The 19,443-nt window shown below is 38.5% G+C and overlaps 1 protein-coding gene across 6 annotated transcripts in view; it reads right to left on the bottom strand.

The window, feature by feature from the left end:
* TIFAB (TIFA inhibitor) overlaps positions 1–19,443 on the bottom strand; it is a 126,627-nt gene continuing 107,184 nt past the window's right edge. For 2 of the 6 annotated variants that reach the window (XR_008915044.1, XR_008915042.1), the window contains 4 exons: positions 17,905–17,959; positions 10,222–10,363; positions 8,910–8,964; positions 1–1,106 (listed from right to left, as the gene is read on the bottom strand). Coding sequence is in view for 2 of the 6 variants with exons in the window: in XM_007473359.3 (XP_007473421.1) it covers positions 575–1,072 (498 nt within the window). In the remaining 4 variants the exon portion in view is untranslated. Of the gene's footprint in view, positions 1,107–8,909; positions 8,965–10,221; positions 17,960–19,443 lie in introns of those variants that run through there. The other 4 variants (XR_008915043.1, XR_008915041.1, XM_007473359.3 and 1 more) reach the window with 4 other exon arrangements.

The following is a 19,443-nucleotide window of genomic DNA, read 5'->3' as shown; positions in this document are numbered from 1 at the left end:
TTAATGAAATACATATATTTTTATTAAATACAGACTTTCATAAGCCTTAAGTACATATGAGGATTTGAAAGCCATAGGTAACTTCATAACACCACAAACATAATTGCTACATATGTTGGTACATTGCTTCAGTAACCTTAAATCTATCACACTGGAGACAGAACACAAAATTAACAACATAAAATAACCTGCATTTAAGCAAAAGAGTGATATAGGGGGAGGAAAAAACCAAACGCCATACATGAAGACATGCTTACACATAGTTTCCCCCATCTTGGAGGCCCCATAGGGCCTTTAAAAATATATGATGTTATATAGTTACCTTCCATTTAAGGCATTTTTATTCCTGCTAGAATTAGTCCATGCTGTTAGACTCTAGGGAACTTGCTTTAATATGTTAAGTTCTTGTAATCAGCAAGGGAGTTGTTTTCACCCAGTGGGCTAGTTAAACATACTGTCCTAAAACTCCCTTGTGGCCTGTATTTCTGCTTCTCCTCCTTTGCCCTGCTCTGCAGGGGGAATGGTTGTCCTAAGATACTAAAGATTGAAGCCAAAACTCCACAAATGCTGGAATTTAATTCAACTCCCTCATCTCTTGTGGGAGCTCTGGGTCCTCTTGGATGGCTTCAAACTCATCTGTCTCTTCTGCCTTTGCCCTGTAAATCAGAGGTGAGCAGCTGAAATGGATACAGCAGGCAAACTTGCCTTTAGAAGCACCGCCCTGAATGTCAATTACCATCTGGACTCCAGAAAATATGACCTTGCTGACTGCCGTCAATGGGACTTGCTCCAGGTATTTCAGGGTCAGTCCATTCACCCACACACTACTGCTTCTGCTCAGGATCTTCAAACAGAATGTCAGGCAGACATTTCCCTTCTCCAGGTATGGCTCTAGGGATAGATGGTGACGAGAGATGCCAGGAAGTCTAAATTTGAGATGGGCATTTCTGCCTCTCCCAATGATCAGATGAGTGGTGTCAAGCTGCAGGTGATGCGGGATCTCTTCAAAGACCCCTTTGTCCTGGTTAGGGTGATAGAGGGATATTTGAAGAATAGTCATTGATCTCTCCATGTATGTAAAGAGAAGCTGAGACCTTGGAATAAGCCTGTGAAAGGACATATGAATTTGAATAAGTGGACTGATGCATTCTTGTCCCCCAGACTCATCTCTGAATATAGCTATGTATGTATTAAAAGAAATATCCAAGCCTATGTCCTTCAAATATTCTTGAATATATTCTCCCAGGAACACTTCAACTGTATCAGGCAAAATTCAGCTGAACTATTTTGTTGCCCATGAACAATGTAAACTTCTTTAATTTAATTCAACAAGTAATTGCTGGACCCCCATTATGTGCCAGGCACCATAGCAGGTGCTGAGATAACAACAAATACGAAACAGTGCCTACCTTCATTGAGTTTATATTCTATAAATAATATATATATATATATAAATACAACAAAATACATAAATAAGTACAAAGCATATGCAAAGTAACTTCAAGAGGGAGGGAGGCAAATAAATGATTTTGATCAGAAAAGACCTCTTGTAGGACTTGGTACCTGAGCAATACTTTGAATAAAGCCAGGGAATCTCCAAGACCAAGACCAGTGATGGAACAGAAGATAGTACATAGGATCAACGGATTTAGAGTTAGTGATGAAGTTAGAGGTCATCTAATTTAACTCTTTCATTTAACAAGTAAGGAAACTGAGGCACAGAGCAGATCAGGAAGTGAGACCAAGTTCTTGAACATGAAATCTGGTGCTTTTTCAATTAGACTAAAAACTTTCACTCTGGCTTTGTGGTGTCGTGGAAACACACTGGACCCCTCAGCTCCAATCCCTGTTCTGCTATTAATTTACTTGGCAACTCTGGGCAAATCACTGAACTCCCATAGACTTAATGATCCCTGTTGGCTTAACTTCATGAGGCCATTGAAATGAAATGATTTATTCCATGCCAAGAAAGCTGGGTACTGGGATATTTTGTTTTTAGACTTAAATTTTCAAGTCTGTTGTGCTACGTATAGGCAACTAGTTGGCACAGTAGATAGAGCACCAAACCTGGAGTCAGGAAGATCTGGGTTCAAATGTGGCCTTAGGCACTTACTAGCTGTGTGAACCCAGGTAAGTCACTTTAACTTCTATTTGCCTCAATTTTCTCAACTGTAAAATGAGGTTAATAATAATATCTAAGTCCCTGTGTTGTGATAAGATAATATTTGTAAAACACTTAGCACATTGCCTGCCATATAGTAGGTGTTTAATAAATGCTTATTCCCTTCCTTCCTTCTTGGATCTCTCATATAGTAACAAGCTGAAGACTTTCCAGCCCATAGGATAATGGTGAAGAAGGTAAGGAGTTTTATTGCATTCCTCATTTAGATCAACATCATCCAGAGATTTCAAGTTTCAGTAAATTTCACTGGGAATGTGATGCTCAAGCTGAGGAAGAACATCTTTTCTAGAATATGTGTAAAGCATTCACTATTCACATAATTTCGATATTAGAAGGTACCTCAGAGGTCATGTTACTTCCACTTGTACATCTTCACTGAGAGGGAAATTAGTCCCTTCTAGGTAGCTTATTCCAGGTAGGATAACTGGGAAACTTGTCCTTAGATTGAATTGAAATCTGCCCTTGGAATGTCCACGTGTTGCTCCTAGTACTACCCTCTGAGATAAGGTAAAACAAAGCTAGTCTGTCTTTCATATTGCATTCCTTCAAACACTTGAAGACAGAGATTATATCCCCCCCAAATTCCTCTTCTCTAACCTAAACATTCCTAATTTCTTTGTATTCCTTGATTCTAGCTGATTACCATCCTTTGCATATACTTAAACTTGTTCATGCCCTTCTTAAAATATGGTGCCCAAGAATTGAACTCAATACTGTAGATATAGTCTGGCCAGAACAGAGAATAGAGGACAGTAGAATTATCATCTTTGAACCCTGAGTTTCTTTCAAAATGACTCAATATCACATGAGGTTTTCTGGCTCCCAGATCATTGTATTGCTAGTTTGTTAAAATTCCCAGTCTACTTACATTGATGGCACAGATGAAACAAAATTGTATAGATAGTCATCCCTATGAAATTTTATCTTATTAGATCCAGTTCATGGCTTTAGTAGTTTTGGTTTTGGTGATCCAGATTTTGTCATGCAACACTTTCCAACTTTGTTTCACCTACAAATTTTATCATCATACTAACTTCAACAAAGTCCTTGATAAAACTATAGATAAGGCTGGCCTTCTTTCTATAAGCCATAGAAAGAAGGGACTTGTTAGAAACAGAATAAAGCTAGACACCTGGTCCCCAGATCTCTCCCAAGTCCAGAACAATATCCAGTGATCAATTGTCCTCTTGGAAAAATGGTTGCCATTGCCATTCTAACCCTTTGACCTCACTGAGTCTTCCTTTCACCTCTAGATTGTCAAGAGTATGATCAGTTTAAGGAAAAGGCCCCCCTCAAGTCATAAGGTTCTATTGCCCCTCCCAGTCATTTTAGGAATAGGTGATGGAGGATGATGCTGTGAGACTTCCATGACTTCTACGGTTTCCAGAAAGGACACATGGACAGAAAATGAAAGTTCTGTCCAAATCCTGCGTCTGATATTCTCCACCTGTTACCCTAAGCAAATCATCTCCTGGGCTTCACTTTCCTCACACGTAAGATAAAGGGTTCAAGTAGATAATTCCTAAGATCCCTTCCAACTCTAGGGCTTTGGTTCTATTATCCTTGACTAAACCAACAATATTTTCATTCTTCAGATGAGATCTTGAGGTTTAAATGGGCTGCCTCTTGGAAGGTCAGAATGTTAGCTCTAAATTTAGAAGGGACATTAAGGATCATTTAATCTAATTCTCTCCTTTTACAGATAAGAAAACAAAAAGATGAAGTAACTGCCCTAGATCTTTGATTCCAAATCTAGTACTCTTTTTTGTGAACCTTGTTACTGGTGAGAGATACCAGATGTTGTGTGATATTTCCATATTCATCCATGCCCAGGATAGAGGCATCATAAACAGAATGAATACCTGAGCTTGCTCACAGAAATTAGTGAGATGACTAGCTCTACAATTTCCACAACTTGGTTTTCCATGTGTTCCTGATTGTGTTACAAGCCTAAAGCTCTCCACAGCTCCCTTTCAGTAGCTATGGATGAAGCTATTAGAAGTAAGGAGAGGTTGGCCACAATTAGGAGAGGGGAGGGATATATAGTCCAACTGTATCAAGCCTCTATTAATCTTCTCTAATCATTCCCCATAATGTTCATAACCACTTACTGAAATCCTACTCATTCTTATAAATTAAATTTCAGTGTCCCCTCCTCAGACACTTCCTAGCTATGTTATCCTGGGCAAGTCACTTAACTTCTGTTTGTCTCATTTCCCTGAACTGCAAAATAGTGATAATAATAGGGTTGTTGTGAGATTCAAATAAGAAGTTCTTAAAGTGCTTAGTACAATGGTTGGCACATTGTTGTTCAATCATGGGTGCTTAATAAATACTTGTATACTTCCTACCAATAAAATGAGGAAGCTCAACTAGATGGACTTTATATTTGTGATCCTTTGACTTTCTTTTTTCTTTCTTTTTTTTTTCTTTCTTTCTTTCTCATTCTCTCCCTACCATAGAAGGCATCATTCAGCAAAATATATGATGATGTATTTTGTTTTCCACTTCTCAGTTCCTTCTCTTGAGGTGAACATTCACAAGTTATTCTTCAAATATTAAATCTGTAACTATATATAATATTCTCTTGGTTCTATTCATTTTCACACTTCATTATCTCAGGTAGTTCTTTCCACTTAAAAAAAATCTGCTCATTTCTTAGAGCATAGTGGTATTCCATCACAATCACAGACATCTTAAACTCAACATGTCCAAAAGTGAACTCATCTTTCCCCTAAAATCTTCCCTTCTTCCTAGGTTTCCTTATAACCATTAAGAGCCCCACCTTTTTTCTGGTTACCCAGGCTCAAAATCTCAGAGTCATTTTCAATTCCTCATTTTTTACCACCACATCTCTCCCTTATGTCCCCTTCTCTCCTCTAATGCTGTCAACACCCCAAGACAAGGGTCTGAATTTTGTGCCTGGACTATTTCAATTGCCTTCTGGTGGGTTTCCCTGCCTAAAGTCTCTCCCCACTCTACCTGGTGAACTGATTTTCCTAAAGCATAGCCCTGATACTTTTATTCTTCTACTCAGAAAACCCCAAAGATTTCCTATTACTTCCAAGATTAGACATAAAATCTGCTCTTTCTGATACATTGTGGTACAATCAAATGTAATGGACTTCTCCATTAGTGGCAATGCAGTGATCCTGAACAACTTGGAGGAATCTACAAGAAAAACCACTATCCACATCCAGAGGAAACACAGTGGGAGTAAAAACACCGAAGAAAAACAACTGCTTGAATACATGGGTCAAAAGGATATGGCTGGGGATGTAGACTAAATGAATATCCTAGTGCAAACGTCAACAACATGGAAATAGGTTCTGATCAAGGACACATGTAATACCCAAGGAAATTGCACATCGGCTGTGGGAAGGGTAGGTGGAGGGGAGGGAGGGAAATAAAGTGATTATTGTAACCAAAAAAAAATTAGATAAATTTAAAAAAAAATAATAAAATCTGCTCTTTGGTTTTTAGGACCATTCACAATCTATCTCCTTCCTACTTTTCCAGTGTTCTTAGACTGACCCCCTTTTCTACATACTTTATGATACATTAATGGAGGCTTCCTTGTTGGTCTTTAGATATGACTCTACATCTCCTGGCCTTTTCACTGGCTGTGTGTGTCTTATGCTTGGAATGTTCTCCCTCCTCAGCTACACTGACAGGATTTTCTGGGTTCCTTCAAGACTCAATTCAAATCCTACCTTCTTCAAGAGGTATTTTCTAGAGAAGCATAGTTTATAGAGTTCCAGGCTTGAAATCAGGAGGACATGGGATCAAAAGTAACCAGATACTTTCTAGCTATGTGACCCTGGGCACGTTGCTTAGTTCCAGTTGCTTAGCTCTTGCCCTCCTGTCTTAGAATTGTTACTAAGATGGAAAGTGAGGGTTTAAAAAAAAAAGAGGTGTTTCTCTGTCCCCAACGATGCTAGTGCCTTGTCTGGAGATTTACTTCCATTGTTTCTATTTGCTTATTTTCTCCCCTGTCAGAATATGAGCTCCTTGAACATTTTTATAACAAAACTCTCTGATAAAGGTTTAATTTCCCAAATATATAAGGAACTAAGTCAAATTTACAAAAAAAAATCAAGCCATTCCCCAATCAACAAATAGTCAAGGGACATGAATAGGTAGTTTTCACATGAAGAAATCAAAACTATCAATAAACACATAAAAAAAGTATTCTAAATCCCTCCTGATTAGAGAAATGCAAATTAAAACAACTCTGAGGTACCACCTTACATCTAGCAGACTGACCAATATGGCCACAAAGGAAAGTGATAAACGTTGGAGGTGATGAGGCAAAATTGGGACATGAATACACTGCTGGTGGAGTTGTAAATTGGTTTAGCTATTCTGGAGGGCAATTTGGAATTATGTGCAAAGGGCTTGAAAAGAATACCTACCCTTTGACCCACTCATAGCATTTCTGGGTTTGTACCTCAAGGAGATAAGAAAAAAGACTTATGCAAAAATATTTATAGCCATACTCTGTAGTAGCAAAAAATTGGAAAATGAGGTGAATGGCTGAACAAAGTGTGGTATATGTTGGTGATGGAATATTATTGTGCTAAAAGGAATAATAAAGTGGAGGAATTGCATATGAACTGGAACGACCTCCAGGTATTGATGCAGAGTGAAAGAAGCAGAACCAGGAGAACATTATACACAGAGACAGATACACTGTGGCACAATCAAATGTAATGGACTTTTCTACTAGTAGCAATGCAGTGACCCAGGACATTTCAGAGGAATTTATGAGAAAGAACACTATCCATATCCAGAGAAAGAACTGTAGAAACAAATGCAGAAGAAAAACATATGATGAGTCACATAGTTTGATAGGGATATGATTGGGCTTTTGATGTTAAAAATTCACTCTACTGCAAATATGAATAACATGGAAATAGGTTTTGAACAATGATACATGTATAACCCAGTGGAATTGCTTGTCAGCTCTGGGAAGGGGGAGAGAAAAGAAGGGGGCAGGAATCATGAATCATATAACCATGGAAAAATATTCTAAATAAAATTTTAAAAGAATATGAGCTCCTTGATAAATGATGGGCAGGGACTGTGTTTGCTTTTATATCCCTAAACCTTAGCACAGTCAGTGCCTGTTTGACCCATATAAATATAGGATAAATGTTTATTGATCTAACTATACTCAATGAGCTACAGAAGAACTCACTTAGCTTTTGGCTGAAGATCTTTCCAAAATCTGTCTGCTTTTCCTACTTTAGTTGATTAAGTCTGCTGGTTTTAACAGAAGGTCCTTGTAGTCTTAAATTATTATCAAAGGAATATAGATAGCGATCTCTACTCTTATGTTCCTGTGTAGAAAGTGTATCCATAGGAAAAGAATTAGAAAGGATCTTAAGAGATAATTTGATACAATTCTTTCACTTGACAAATAAGGAAACAAAAGGTTTAGGAATGTGGTGACTTGTCAAAGTATACACATGAAGTAGTAGAGGTAGGATTTGAACCCAGTTGCTCTAAGTGAAATTCAGTGCTCTCAGAAATACTGATCCAAGAATATATCCTTCAAATTTCTTTGATAAAACAAACAAAAGCTTTCTTCTAGAAATTTGTCTCTTTGTGTTTTTCTCTCTTCAAAGAGCAGAAGAACATAAAGAAAACTGATCACCTGACGATAAACTTGAGAAGGCTAACAGAGTAGACAGTAGAGACAGAATTCAAAAAGATCTTGACAGGCTAGAATATTGGCTTAAATTAAATAAGATGAAATTCAATGGGGGAGAAATGCAAAAGTCCAAGTAGGAGGATGCATGATATGATGGAAAGAGTGATGGATTTGATCACCTGTATTCAAATTCTAGCTCTGCTAAGTGATTTAATTTCTTTGACCTTCATTTATTCATCTGTAAAGTGAAGGGGTTGAATTAGACAGTCCCCTTTCCAGCTTTAAAAAGATGTTCCTATGGATAGAGATAAGTTTCGGATAGTGTCCAGAGATAGACAAATAGAATGGCGAGGGACCTTTAATTGAAGCCATATGAAGATTAGTTGAAGGAACTGGATATGTCTAGCCTAGAGAAGAAAAGGCTTGGAAGACATGTAACAGTTGTTTTAAATATTTCAAATGTTGCTGGAAAAGGGAACAGATTAATCCTTCCCATCCTTAGAGGACAAAAGTAGAAGTATAGGTGGAATATGAGCAGAGGCAAATTTAGTTTAAGCATAAGGAAAAAATCGGATCTTTAAGCAAAGATCAGATCACTGCCTTTATTAAATTATCAATTTGTTAAAATTATAGATTATTAACTATATTGTTAGGGATACTATAGAAGGGATTTTTATTTAGGTATGGATTCAGTTAGTCAGTATGGTAATGAAGATATAAGGAAAGTTAAAAAAAAACAGTCCCTGCCCTCCAAAAGCTTACATTCTAATGGAAGAGAAAATCCATAAATAACTAGATACATAGGAAATGGATAGAAGGAAATAGAGTGGAAGGTGCTAGTAGCTAGAGGGACCAGGAAAGGCAAAGTCGGCTTCAATCCCCTTCTGCAAAAAAGAATATTGAAATAGTATATAACTGTCTTTAACCCAAAGTTAGTGATTTTCTCAGATTAGGCAATAGGCTTCCATGGATTAAGTTTTTTTTAATTTAAAATGTCAGCATTTGATTCATTCACACAGGTATACTAAAATAATGACAAATTTAACACTTGAAAGGAAAAATGGTCCTTACCTATTTTTTTCTTGAGGAATTGCTGTATCCAAAAAAGTCCCAAATACGACTTTTCCTGTAAATATATGTTAATGTCATGAGTAGAAAAGATGGCAGTTGTAGTTAAGATTAACCTGACAATATAGTTAAAAATATGCATGTTCCTACAAAAAAGTGGGGGGGGGGGGAGGGGTGGTCATTGAAGAAGGGAATTGGAGCTAAGTCTTAAAGCAAGCCAGAGAAACTTGGAGACAGAGTTGAAGAGGGAGAACATTCCAAAAATGGGGAAAAGCCCATACAGTGGCACAGAAACAAGAGGTGTTCATATCATTGCAAGGAATAGCAGGTGAGCCAAAGTGGGAGAATGCTGTAAAGGTAGGAAAGGGCTGGGTTGTGAAGCTACTTAAATGCCAGACAAAAAATTTCATGTGGAGGTAATAGAGAACCACTGGAGTTTATCAATGGGAGGATGACATGATCAGACCTGCATTTAGTAAAACAGCTTTGGGCATTGGAGCTACTTAACCCTTTAGCCTTGCCTTCATTGATTAGCAGACAAAGTATGTTACAAAATCAGTAATTCCCTTTAAAAACAGTAATTGGAATGATAAGAATAGCCTCTTACACATGTGAAGTGCTTTACAATTTTCAAAGTCTTTTCTTGCCCATGCTTCATTTTGCAAATCGTGAAGAAAGCAATGTTAAGTTATTGCTAGTATGATGCATATGAGTTATTAACAGCTTGACCAGTCACCGTCTAGGTCACCCGCCTCTGGACATTTTGTAGCCCATCAGTGTCCTTTGTAAACTGTAGTGCCCAGAACTGAACACACACCCCACATGGGCCAGACCAAAGCAGAGGGTAGAGGCCCTCTTCCCTTCCTAGCTCCTGGGCATTATGCCAGGCAATGCAAACCCCTCCCTCACCTTTTTTTGGCAGTCAAATCTTCCTGTTGCTTCACATTTAGCCTGCAGTTGTCATACTCCCTCCCCATCTTTTCTCTTATTTTTTTAAACCCTTACCTTCTGTCTCAGAATCAATATGAAGGATTGGTTCCAAGGCACAAGAGTGGTTAAGGACTAGGCAGTTGGTGTTAAATGACTTGCCCAGAGTGACACAGCTAGGGATTTTTTTAAAAAGAAAGTTCTATCTGGCCATTTCTACTAAAGAAGAGAAGATCTTCGTTTCTAAGTGTCTCAACAAATAACAAGAGGAAACATAGTTTTGAGTTAGAAACAAGTCATTTTGACTTAGAAGTCACATATTTGGCAGGTGTTTTTGAGATGATCTTTTCACAACCCAACTCCAGGCCAGTGAGCTGACACCACTTACCTTACTGGTAAAGTTACATCTGGGGTTTCAGAATCCTTGATGGAAAGCAGGAGTTGATCTTGTTACAGGTCTCGGTTTTCTTTGGCTCCTCTGGCCGAGGAAACTATCTCAGCAGAGTCTTTCATTCGATGTTTTAGTTTCTCTTGAGGAAAGAGAATGAAAACTATCCCCTTCTTCCCCTCCCCACCCCCTCCTTTGCAGAAGTGCAACTGTACTCCTTGTGCGATTGGGAAATTCCTATAATGACTTTACAGAAAATGCATAAAATCAACTGCTTCAGCCAGTCCTTAGATTTAAAAGGTTAGCAGTGCTATGGTGGGATATTCCTTTCTATGACTAGCTTTGTGTCTACTTTGACTGCCTCATCTCCAAAGGTTTATAGATCTGGGGAAAATACTTCAGAAAGTATATCCAAGGGGGCAGCTAGGTAGATTGAGAGCTAGGCCCAGTCAGGAGGGTCCTAGGTTCAAATTTGACTTCAGATACTTCCTAGCTGGGCGATCCTGGCTAAATCACTTAACCCCCAGTGCCTAGCCCTTATTGCTCTTCTGCCTGGAACCAATATACTGCATTGCTTCTAAGAAGGAAGGTAAAGGTTGTGCTTGTTGTGGTTGTTTTTAAAGAAAGTATGTACAAGTTGTAAAGTTCATGAAAGGTTTGCTTTTGTGGTATCCTCTCCTAGTATTCTCCTCCTTGCCAGGATCCACTAGGATCCCCTCTTATCCCTCCTCTTTTTTCTCCTCCCCTCCAACATCTATTCCTTCTCTCAGTTCCTTAATCACAACTAATATTAAAATCAGTCAGTGCCCTTCTTGGGTAATGTATATTTTGACAGTGGCCTCTGTCATAATAATAATAATAAAAGCTAATATTTATATAGCACTTACTCTGTGCCAGGCATTGTGCTAAGTGCTTTACAGTCATTATCTCATTTTATCATCACAATAGTCCTGGGAGGTAGACTAGGCACAACTCATTTTACAGATGAGGAAACTGAGACCAACTGAAGTTAAGTAATTTACCTGGGGTCACAGCTATTAAATCTGAATCTGGATTTGAACTCCAGGCCCAGTTCTCCATTCACTGCACTGACCTAACTGCCCCTCTGGGAACAGTACACTTAAAAGATTAATCTATTTGTCTATTTGTGGACTCAGGAGAAAGAGATTTGGGATCTGTTTTTTTCATTTCCGTAGGTCTGATGGTATGGAGTGAAAGTGAGTATTATTCTCAATTTATTTTGGGTTAGCAGTAGTAACAATATTCGATTCTGAAACTCTAAGAAGAGGTTAGGTTTAAATCATTAGCTTAATTAGATACAGCTTTGCTCTCCTTTTTCCTTTTCCCCCCTCCCAGGCTTTCACATAAACCTTCAATTCGTACTATTTTGCACAGGAGGAGAGTATTGTATTAGTTACCTATAAATTGGAAGTTTGTTTGTGTATCTTCCAGTCTCTGATTTAAGCATAATATCCCCATCCTCTGCAACAAAGCCACATCTGTCTGCCTCTTATCCTGGCCTCTCTTGATTATTTGAGTGACTCAAGGGGGTACATCTTGCTATATCAAGACCCCACACACTTCTCATTCAAGACACCATGCTATTCTATCCCTTTAAGGTTAGCTCAGATCCCATATCTAAGGGAAGTCTCCCCTGACTACTCCAGTCCCTGCTGGTCCTCCTCTTCTCTGAGCTCCTCTGAGATGGCATGGCCTTACAGACAGACCTGTCCCTAGTCAGCCTATGTGTGCCTTGTTCCTGAGGGGTCAAACACAGATTCAAACTAAGCCTGGAGTTGCACCCCAGAAATTAGCTGGACCTGCTCTTTTGTTGATAGTAGGCTGTGAGGTCCCTGAGTTTTTGCTGTCCCAGTCCCAGACTCTCAACTCCCCCAGGGCCACAGCTCAGGTCTGTTCTCCCTCTGTCTTCTCCCAGACTATGAACAAGGACAAGGACTATGTCCCCTTTACCTTACAGCCTAGTCAAACACAAGCTTGGGCACACAGTAATCATTCAGGAAAGACTTGTTGGTTTGAATCAGCTGAGCATCGGCCAAGATCCTGCCTCCTGACAACAGGTCTGGAATATTTGACTTCTTTCCTAATCAGAGCACATTCCTCAGCCTCAGCAGAACTGCCTTGCCTTCTCACCCCACCTGACTGCCTCTAAGGCATATTCAGGAACTGTTGATTTGGGAGCAAGTTAGATCTGACAACCTAGGAACCCAGAGGAGGTAAGTCTGGGAAATTGGCTCTTCATGGCCTAAGGGTAAGGATGGATTTTTAGCTTCTTATTGCTTTAACCACCTAAGCTCCAGTTTGTTCTGGGTCAGAGGTGCCATCCAGGTCTCAACCCCTACTTGGATGAGACTCACAAAATTTATAAGGAGGATAACTCAGTCAGAGAGGCCCAAAATGTTAATGCTTGTGTAGGATAGCAAGGCAAAGATTTTTTGTTCATACTTATCTCCTCAGGCCTATATGGCCTCTTCCTAGAGCCAGGTCTGCTCTGCCTAGCATTGAGGAATTTACCCACTTTCAGAAGGACATGACTTTCTCTCATCCTCACTCCTTTGCCCCATCCAGTCATGTTCTTACTTCTAAATAATATGGTTCTGTTCTGAGGCAAGACATTGAGACTCCATTTTGTTTTAGAAATGAGCTGTGCTACAAACAAAAATCATTCTCAAAATGCAAATTAAAACAACTCTGAAGTACCACCTCACACCTATCAGATTGGCCAATATAATAGTAAAGAAAAATGATAAATGTTGGGAAGGGATGTGGCAAAATTGGGACACTAATGCATTGCTGGTGGAGTTGTGAACCAATCCAACCATTCTGGAGAGCAGCTTGGAATGATGCCCAAATGGCTATAAAACAATGCATACCCTTTGAACTAGCATTACTACTACTAGGTCTCTATCCCAAATAAATAAAAAAAAAAGGGAAAGCATCTTTTTGTAGAAAAATATTTATAGCTGCTTTCTATGTGGTGAAAGTCCTTAATTGGGGAATAGATGAACAAATTGTGGTATGTGATAGTGATGGAATATTATTGTGCCACAAGGAATTGATGAACAGGATGATTTCAGATAGACTTACATGAACTGATGCAGAGTGAAATAAGCAGAACCAGGAGAACATTATACACAGTAATAACAGTAACAGCAATATTGTGGAACAATCAAATGTGATAGACTTTGCTACTAACAAATGATCTGGGACAATTCTGAGGGATTTATGACAAAGAATGCTATCCATCTCCAGAGAAAGAACTGTTGGAATAGAAATGCAGATGAAAACATATGAGTTATCACTTGTTTGATTGGGTATATTTTGAGATTTTGGTTTCATAAGATTATTCACTTACAAAAATGAATAATATGGAAACCTTTTTTTGTATGATAATACATGTATAACCCAGAGTGAATTGCTTACCAGCTCTGGGAGGGGAAAGGAAAGAAGGGAGGAAGATAATTTGGATTACATAACTTCAGTACTCATGTGGAAATTTGTTATTAAAATTTTAAAAAAATTGTCATTCTCAAAGAATCACAAAGGACTTCTGTTGATTCAGCTCTCAAGATGCTGGCTTCCTACAATCTGTATTCCAGCCAAGCCTTTGAGAGCAGCTTGGTTCTCTAGATATATACGTGGTTTGGAAGATGAATCAGGAAGTTTTAACTATAGGGTCATATAACCAGGACCAGAGAAGCAGAGACTGCCAAGATCAGTCTTTTCTGGATGTAAGGTCTGGAGTAGAATAAAGGAGGCCATAAAATAAACAATCAAACAATAAACATTTATATGCAGCAGGTGCTGTTCTAAGTGCTGGAGGTGCCAAAAAAGAAAAAAAGGGCAAAAGACAGTTCCTCCCCTCAAGGACCTTACAATCTAAAGGGGAAGCAGCATGTAAACAAACACATAAAAAATGAGCAATTTTCAGGATAAGTAGGGAAAAAAAGAGGAAAAGTCTAGAGTTAAGAGGTATTAGGTAAGACTTACTTGTAAGTGGGGACTTTCCTAAAGTGAGTGCCCAATGACCTGGTTTACAAAAGCAATTGAGAAGTTATATTCCATTGCTTCGTAGCTGACCCCCACCCTCTCCTTGGAACCCTTGGGGATAGTTATTGCTGGCAAGTCTCTGATTAAACAGGACCAAGCAAGTCTTATCATTCTGGCAGGATCTAAGTGGTTTGACTACTAATGAGTAGGGTTTTTTCCCTATGTGCAGAGCCAGGTTTGGAACTCGGAAAAAGGTTTAGTAAGAAGGCATAGAAAGGAAATCTGTTTTAAATTATTTTTTCCAGATGCCAATACAATTTTAATAATCAGTTTCTGACATTTTAAGAATGATATTCCCTCCTTCCCACCTTCCCTCCCTCTCTGAGATGGCAGGTAATATAGATTGTACATGTGCTATCATGCGATGCATATTTCTATGATTGTCATGTTGTGAAAGAAGACATATATCTCTTATACTAAGGAAAAATATATGAAGGAAGTAAAGAATTATATGCTTCAATCAGCATTCAACTCCACTTCTTTTTTCATGATGAATTCATTGGAATAAGCATTACTGTTCATAGTTACCTCATTCACAGCTGATCATCATACATTATTGTTGTTACTATGTACAGTATTCTCCTAGTTTTGCTCACTTTACTTTGAATCACTTCATATAAGTCTTTCCAGGTTTTTTATGATTCTCGTGATAATCCTGGGAGGTAGAGGCAATTATTATTCTTGTTTTATTGTTGTTTGTCCTTCATTTTTTAAGAGAACCATGTCTTGACTGACATGTGAACCGGATTCAAGAAAGTCCCAGTTGCAATCATCAGCCTCATTCTGTCTTCCTGAGTCATGAAATCCAGTGGCAAGACAAAAGTCAAAATGACTGACAATGAAAAGAGTCTGGGATGCAGCAAGACACAAATTCCATAAATTTAGGTGTTAGCAGTGTAAGTAAATGTATTTACAAATCATCCTTCATAGAAAACCATTCATTATGACATATCTTTGTTTTATAGAAGAGGAGAGTGAGGCAAGTAGAGGTTAAGGGACTTACCAAGGGTCAAAGCTGGTAAGTATCTAAGGCTGCATTTGAACTTAAGTCTTCCTGACTTCCAGACCTGGGTACTATATCCAATATGCCACTTAGCTGACCTCTAATAGTGGGTTTAGACTATAAGAGATGAAAGGAACCTGAGAGTTTATTGAGTTTATCAATTGTACAGATGAAAAAAGTGAGGTCCCAAGAGGAAATGTGACTTTCACAACAATTTGGCAGAGCCAAGACTTGAACTGAAATAACCGATCCTTCAAGTGTGACATTCTGAAGAAAGGGAAGATCAGACAGGTAGTTCAAAGAACTCTGAGCTAGAAGTCTAGAGACTTGAGATCTAGTCCTATTTCTACCAGCTAAGTGACTTTGGGTAAGTCATTTAACATGTCTGTCCCTCAGTTTTTCCATATGTGAAATAGGGTGAAGGATAGGAATAAGAGGAAAGGACAGACTAGATCTAGTCTCTAAAGTCATGTTTGATAGTTTGACCCAGGCTTATCTCTCCCCAAAAGCTAAAAGATGGGACAATCAAAAGATAGAGATTTGATTATATCTTTCTGTGAAAAGGCATGCTCATTAGCACCTCACTGAGATGAGAACTGTTGCTTTTATGGGGTCTGGGTGCTGTAAAATTAGACAGTTGGAATAGTCTCCACGGTTCTTCTAACTCTAGTTATGCAATCCTATGTTTATTTTGGCCACAAAGTATGTAGGCAAAATCCCAAATGAAGGTCTCATCTTTTGACTTTGTTATTTTTTGTTAGCACCATCTACTGGCAAACAGCTCCTACTGAAGCAAAAGCCTATTCAAGTGCCACTGGCTCATCAATAGGCAATTTTTCATAAGGGGTCAAAGGTTCCCTTTCAGCATTTATTCAAATCATATCTCCTAACATGGAAGGAGAACTGAAATAGGGAAAAGAAAAATATGAAATGGCAAAGAGAAGCATACTATTTTTTTTTTTTGTGAAGTTCTGATAATTGGTGGTGCTATAGTCCCGGGAAGACAGACCCACTAGGAAATTGTTTGTGAAAATGTGTCCAATTGGTCCAGACATTCTGGGGGAAAAATGGAATTATATGAGAAAATTCACTAAATTATCCCTATCTTCCATTTTGGAATAAATATTGATTCCAAGGCAGAAGAACAATATGGGGGTTGTGGCTTTCCCCAGGTCACACATCTAAGTGTTCGAGGCCAATTTTGAACCCAGGAGTTCCTGTATCCAGGGTATATCTCTGTCCACAGAACCCCCTAGAACTTTTTTTTTAAGGAGTAAAATTTTTATTGATACTTTTTGGTTTTCTATACCAACTACTTTCTGATATGAAGTCAATCCAAGTCTACTCAGTAACTATGTAACAGAGGAAAACCAATCAAGGCGGTGACTGTTTGAGTGTAAACAATGTTCTACATCATTTATGAGTCTATATAAGATTCTTTTTTTCTCTGAATTCCTCATATTGTCATTTCTAATAGTAGAATAATATTACACTACAGCCACATGTTACACTTTGTTTGGTCTTGCCTCAGTAAATGAATATCCACTTTGTTTCCAGTTTTTTATGTTCACAGTAAAGTACAGCTACCAATATTTTCATGTATATGGGTCCTTTCCTTCTATCTTTGATTTCTTTGGAGATTAAGCCCTACTAGTGCAATTTCTGCATCAAAAAGGTAGTGGTTTTTTAAAAAAAAAAAGCTATGCAGGATTGTTGAGTAGTCTGTGGAAATAAATCTATTAATCTATTGTTCTAGTTCTTAATTTAAATTTACTCTATCACAGATGGATGACTCCTTAAAACTATACCATCTATGCAAACACCTATGGGAAAATGGCCTTATCTAGTATTTACCCTTACAGCTATTTGCTTACAATTTTATTTTACTGCCTTTTGGATGATCATGTCTTTTTGAAAATGATATTCTTGTTAAATCTCTTCAGTTTACTTTGCTAATGTCACGGCCATTTTCCTATTCATAAAAGTAAGGGAAAGCTAATTCAGACTCAACTGATATGGAATAAAAGTGAACTCTGGGAAAAGGACCAGACAAACAGTAATTCATTATGCTTTGGCTGAGTCTGATAGATTTGTTGAAAGATCAGAAGGTTAGAAAGGGAGAGGCCAGAGTCAGGGAGTCCAGTGAGGCCAAGTATAAGGCAACACCATGTCAAAGACAAAGATGAGACTCTTAAGACTAGCTGAGATGTATATTTCTTTCCCATCTCAGTCAAAACCTTATTGTGGAGGGAGCAGCTAAGTGGCTCAATGGATAGAGAGTTAGACATGGAGATGGGAGGTCCAGGCTTCAAATCTAGCCACAGACACTTCCTAGCAAGTCACTTAACCCCCCTTGCCTCACCCTTCACACTCTTCTGCCTTAGAACCAATACTTAGCATTAATTCTAATACAGAAGGTAAGGGGTTTTAGAAAAAATAAATCTTATTCTGGAAATAAGTCACTTATTTCATTCTCCTTTTACTTCTCCCTAACTCCATACCAGCTCCAGCTCCTAAACCCCTGCTTCATGTCCCAATTTGGAAGAAGCAGAGAAAAAGTCCTGGACTTGTATACTGAGAACTTGGATTCAGATGGCAGCTCTGCTACTTACTATTTATGGGGGCTTGAGCGAATGTCTTTCCTTCCTTGGGGCTCAGTTCCTTCTTCTGTAAGATGAGAAAATGAAGATAAATACTCACTTTGCTCTATCTCTCAATCCTAGGATCAGTACAAACTCCCATACTTACCCCAATGGCAGTATACTCAGTGGAGTGCTGGTAAATGACTAATAAGCCGCTCTTCCAGGAAACAAACAAGCAGGACATAGTTTTAAGTCCCATGTGCATTATTAGGAATCTGTATTATTGACATTTTCTCTGTCACTTGTTAAGTGTAGAAATCACCAAAAACAATAAATGGAGCGAGCCCCTCCAACACTTCCTAGCTATGTGACCCAGGGCAAGTTACTGAGCCCCTATTGCCTAGCCCTTACTGTTCTTTTGCCTTAGAACCAATGTACAGTATTGATTCTAAGATGAAAGGGAAAGGTAAAAAAAATAACAATAAATGAAGCCCTGAACGGTAGCATTTGATGATTTCTGAGTGAAGTATAAAGGAAAATGTAACCACTGGTTCTCCTGAGCTTGTTCCAGCTGACTCTTAACACACCCCTTAACTTTTCCTCTCCTGTTCTATTGCTTGTCTTCTCTTTTGCTGGTCTCCTCCCTGTGTGTTTGTGGGTCTTAGTATGTGCCCTCTTTACAAGGACTCTACACCTACAGTAATGGGCATTGTACATGGTTTGGCTCTCTTCTACTCTCCAACCTTTCCCAGCCCTCAGAATGAATAGAATGAGGGATAGATTTGTACTAAGAGGATCTGCATTTGAATATAAATCCTAGTTTTGCAACTTAATGTCTGCACGAAGTTGGGCAAGACACCACCATTCTGAGTTGAAGTGTCTTTATAAAATGAGGGAGTTGGACAAGATGATCTCTATGGTTCTTCTTAGCTCTGAATCTGTCATCCAGCCTATCATACTGCTCCTGAGCCCCTTTGCTTTTGCCACCTCTTCTGAGGATGCTGGGATCCTAGTTGTTCCAAGATGGTCTGGGAATACTCTCTTCCATGACTTTTTCTTTATTATTCTTATTCCACTGACTATCAGAACTTTTGATCTTCACAAACAAGCAGGATTTTTTGTTGCCTTTCAATAGATTAACCTTGTTGGCAGTTAAAATAACTAGAGCACTGAATTTGGACTCGGGAAGACCTGAGTTTAAATCCTATCTTAGATACTTACTAGCTTTGTGGCCCCAGGGAAACCACTTAACCACCCAGTCTTAGTTTCCTCATCTATAAAATGGGGGTGTTAATAGTACTATCTCTCAGGATTATTGTCAGGATCAAATGTAATATATTTAAAGTGCTTTGCAAATCTTAAAACACTATATAAATGTAGCTATTCTTTTAATATTAATACTAAACAGGTATGGAGCAGTTAAGTACCTAATTTGTTAGTAATGAGTTAGCATCACAAATTAATGCTGAATCAAATTCAGACTTAGCATAGCATGCAAACACTTCCATAATCTGACCTCAATCTAACTTTCCATTGTTGTTCAGTAGTTTCAGTTGTGTCCAACTCTTC

The sequence above is a fragment of the Monodelphis domestica genome, chromosome 1 (genome assembly GCF_027887165.1).
Source record: "Monodelphis domestica isolate mMonDom1 chromosome 1, mMonDom1.pri, whole genome shotgun sequence".
Lineage (NCBI taxonomy): Eukaryota > Metazoa > Chordata > Mammalia > Didelphimorphia > Didelphidae > Monodelphis > Monodelphis domestica.
Note: the sequence above shows the minus strand (reverse complement) of the source record. Positions and strands in the feature narration are given on the sequence as shown.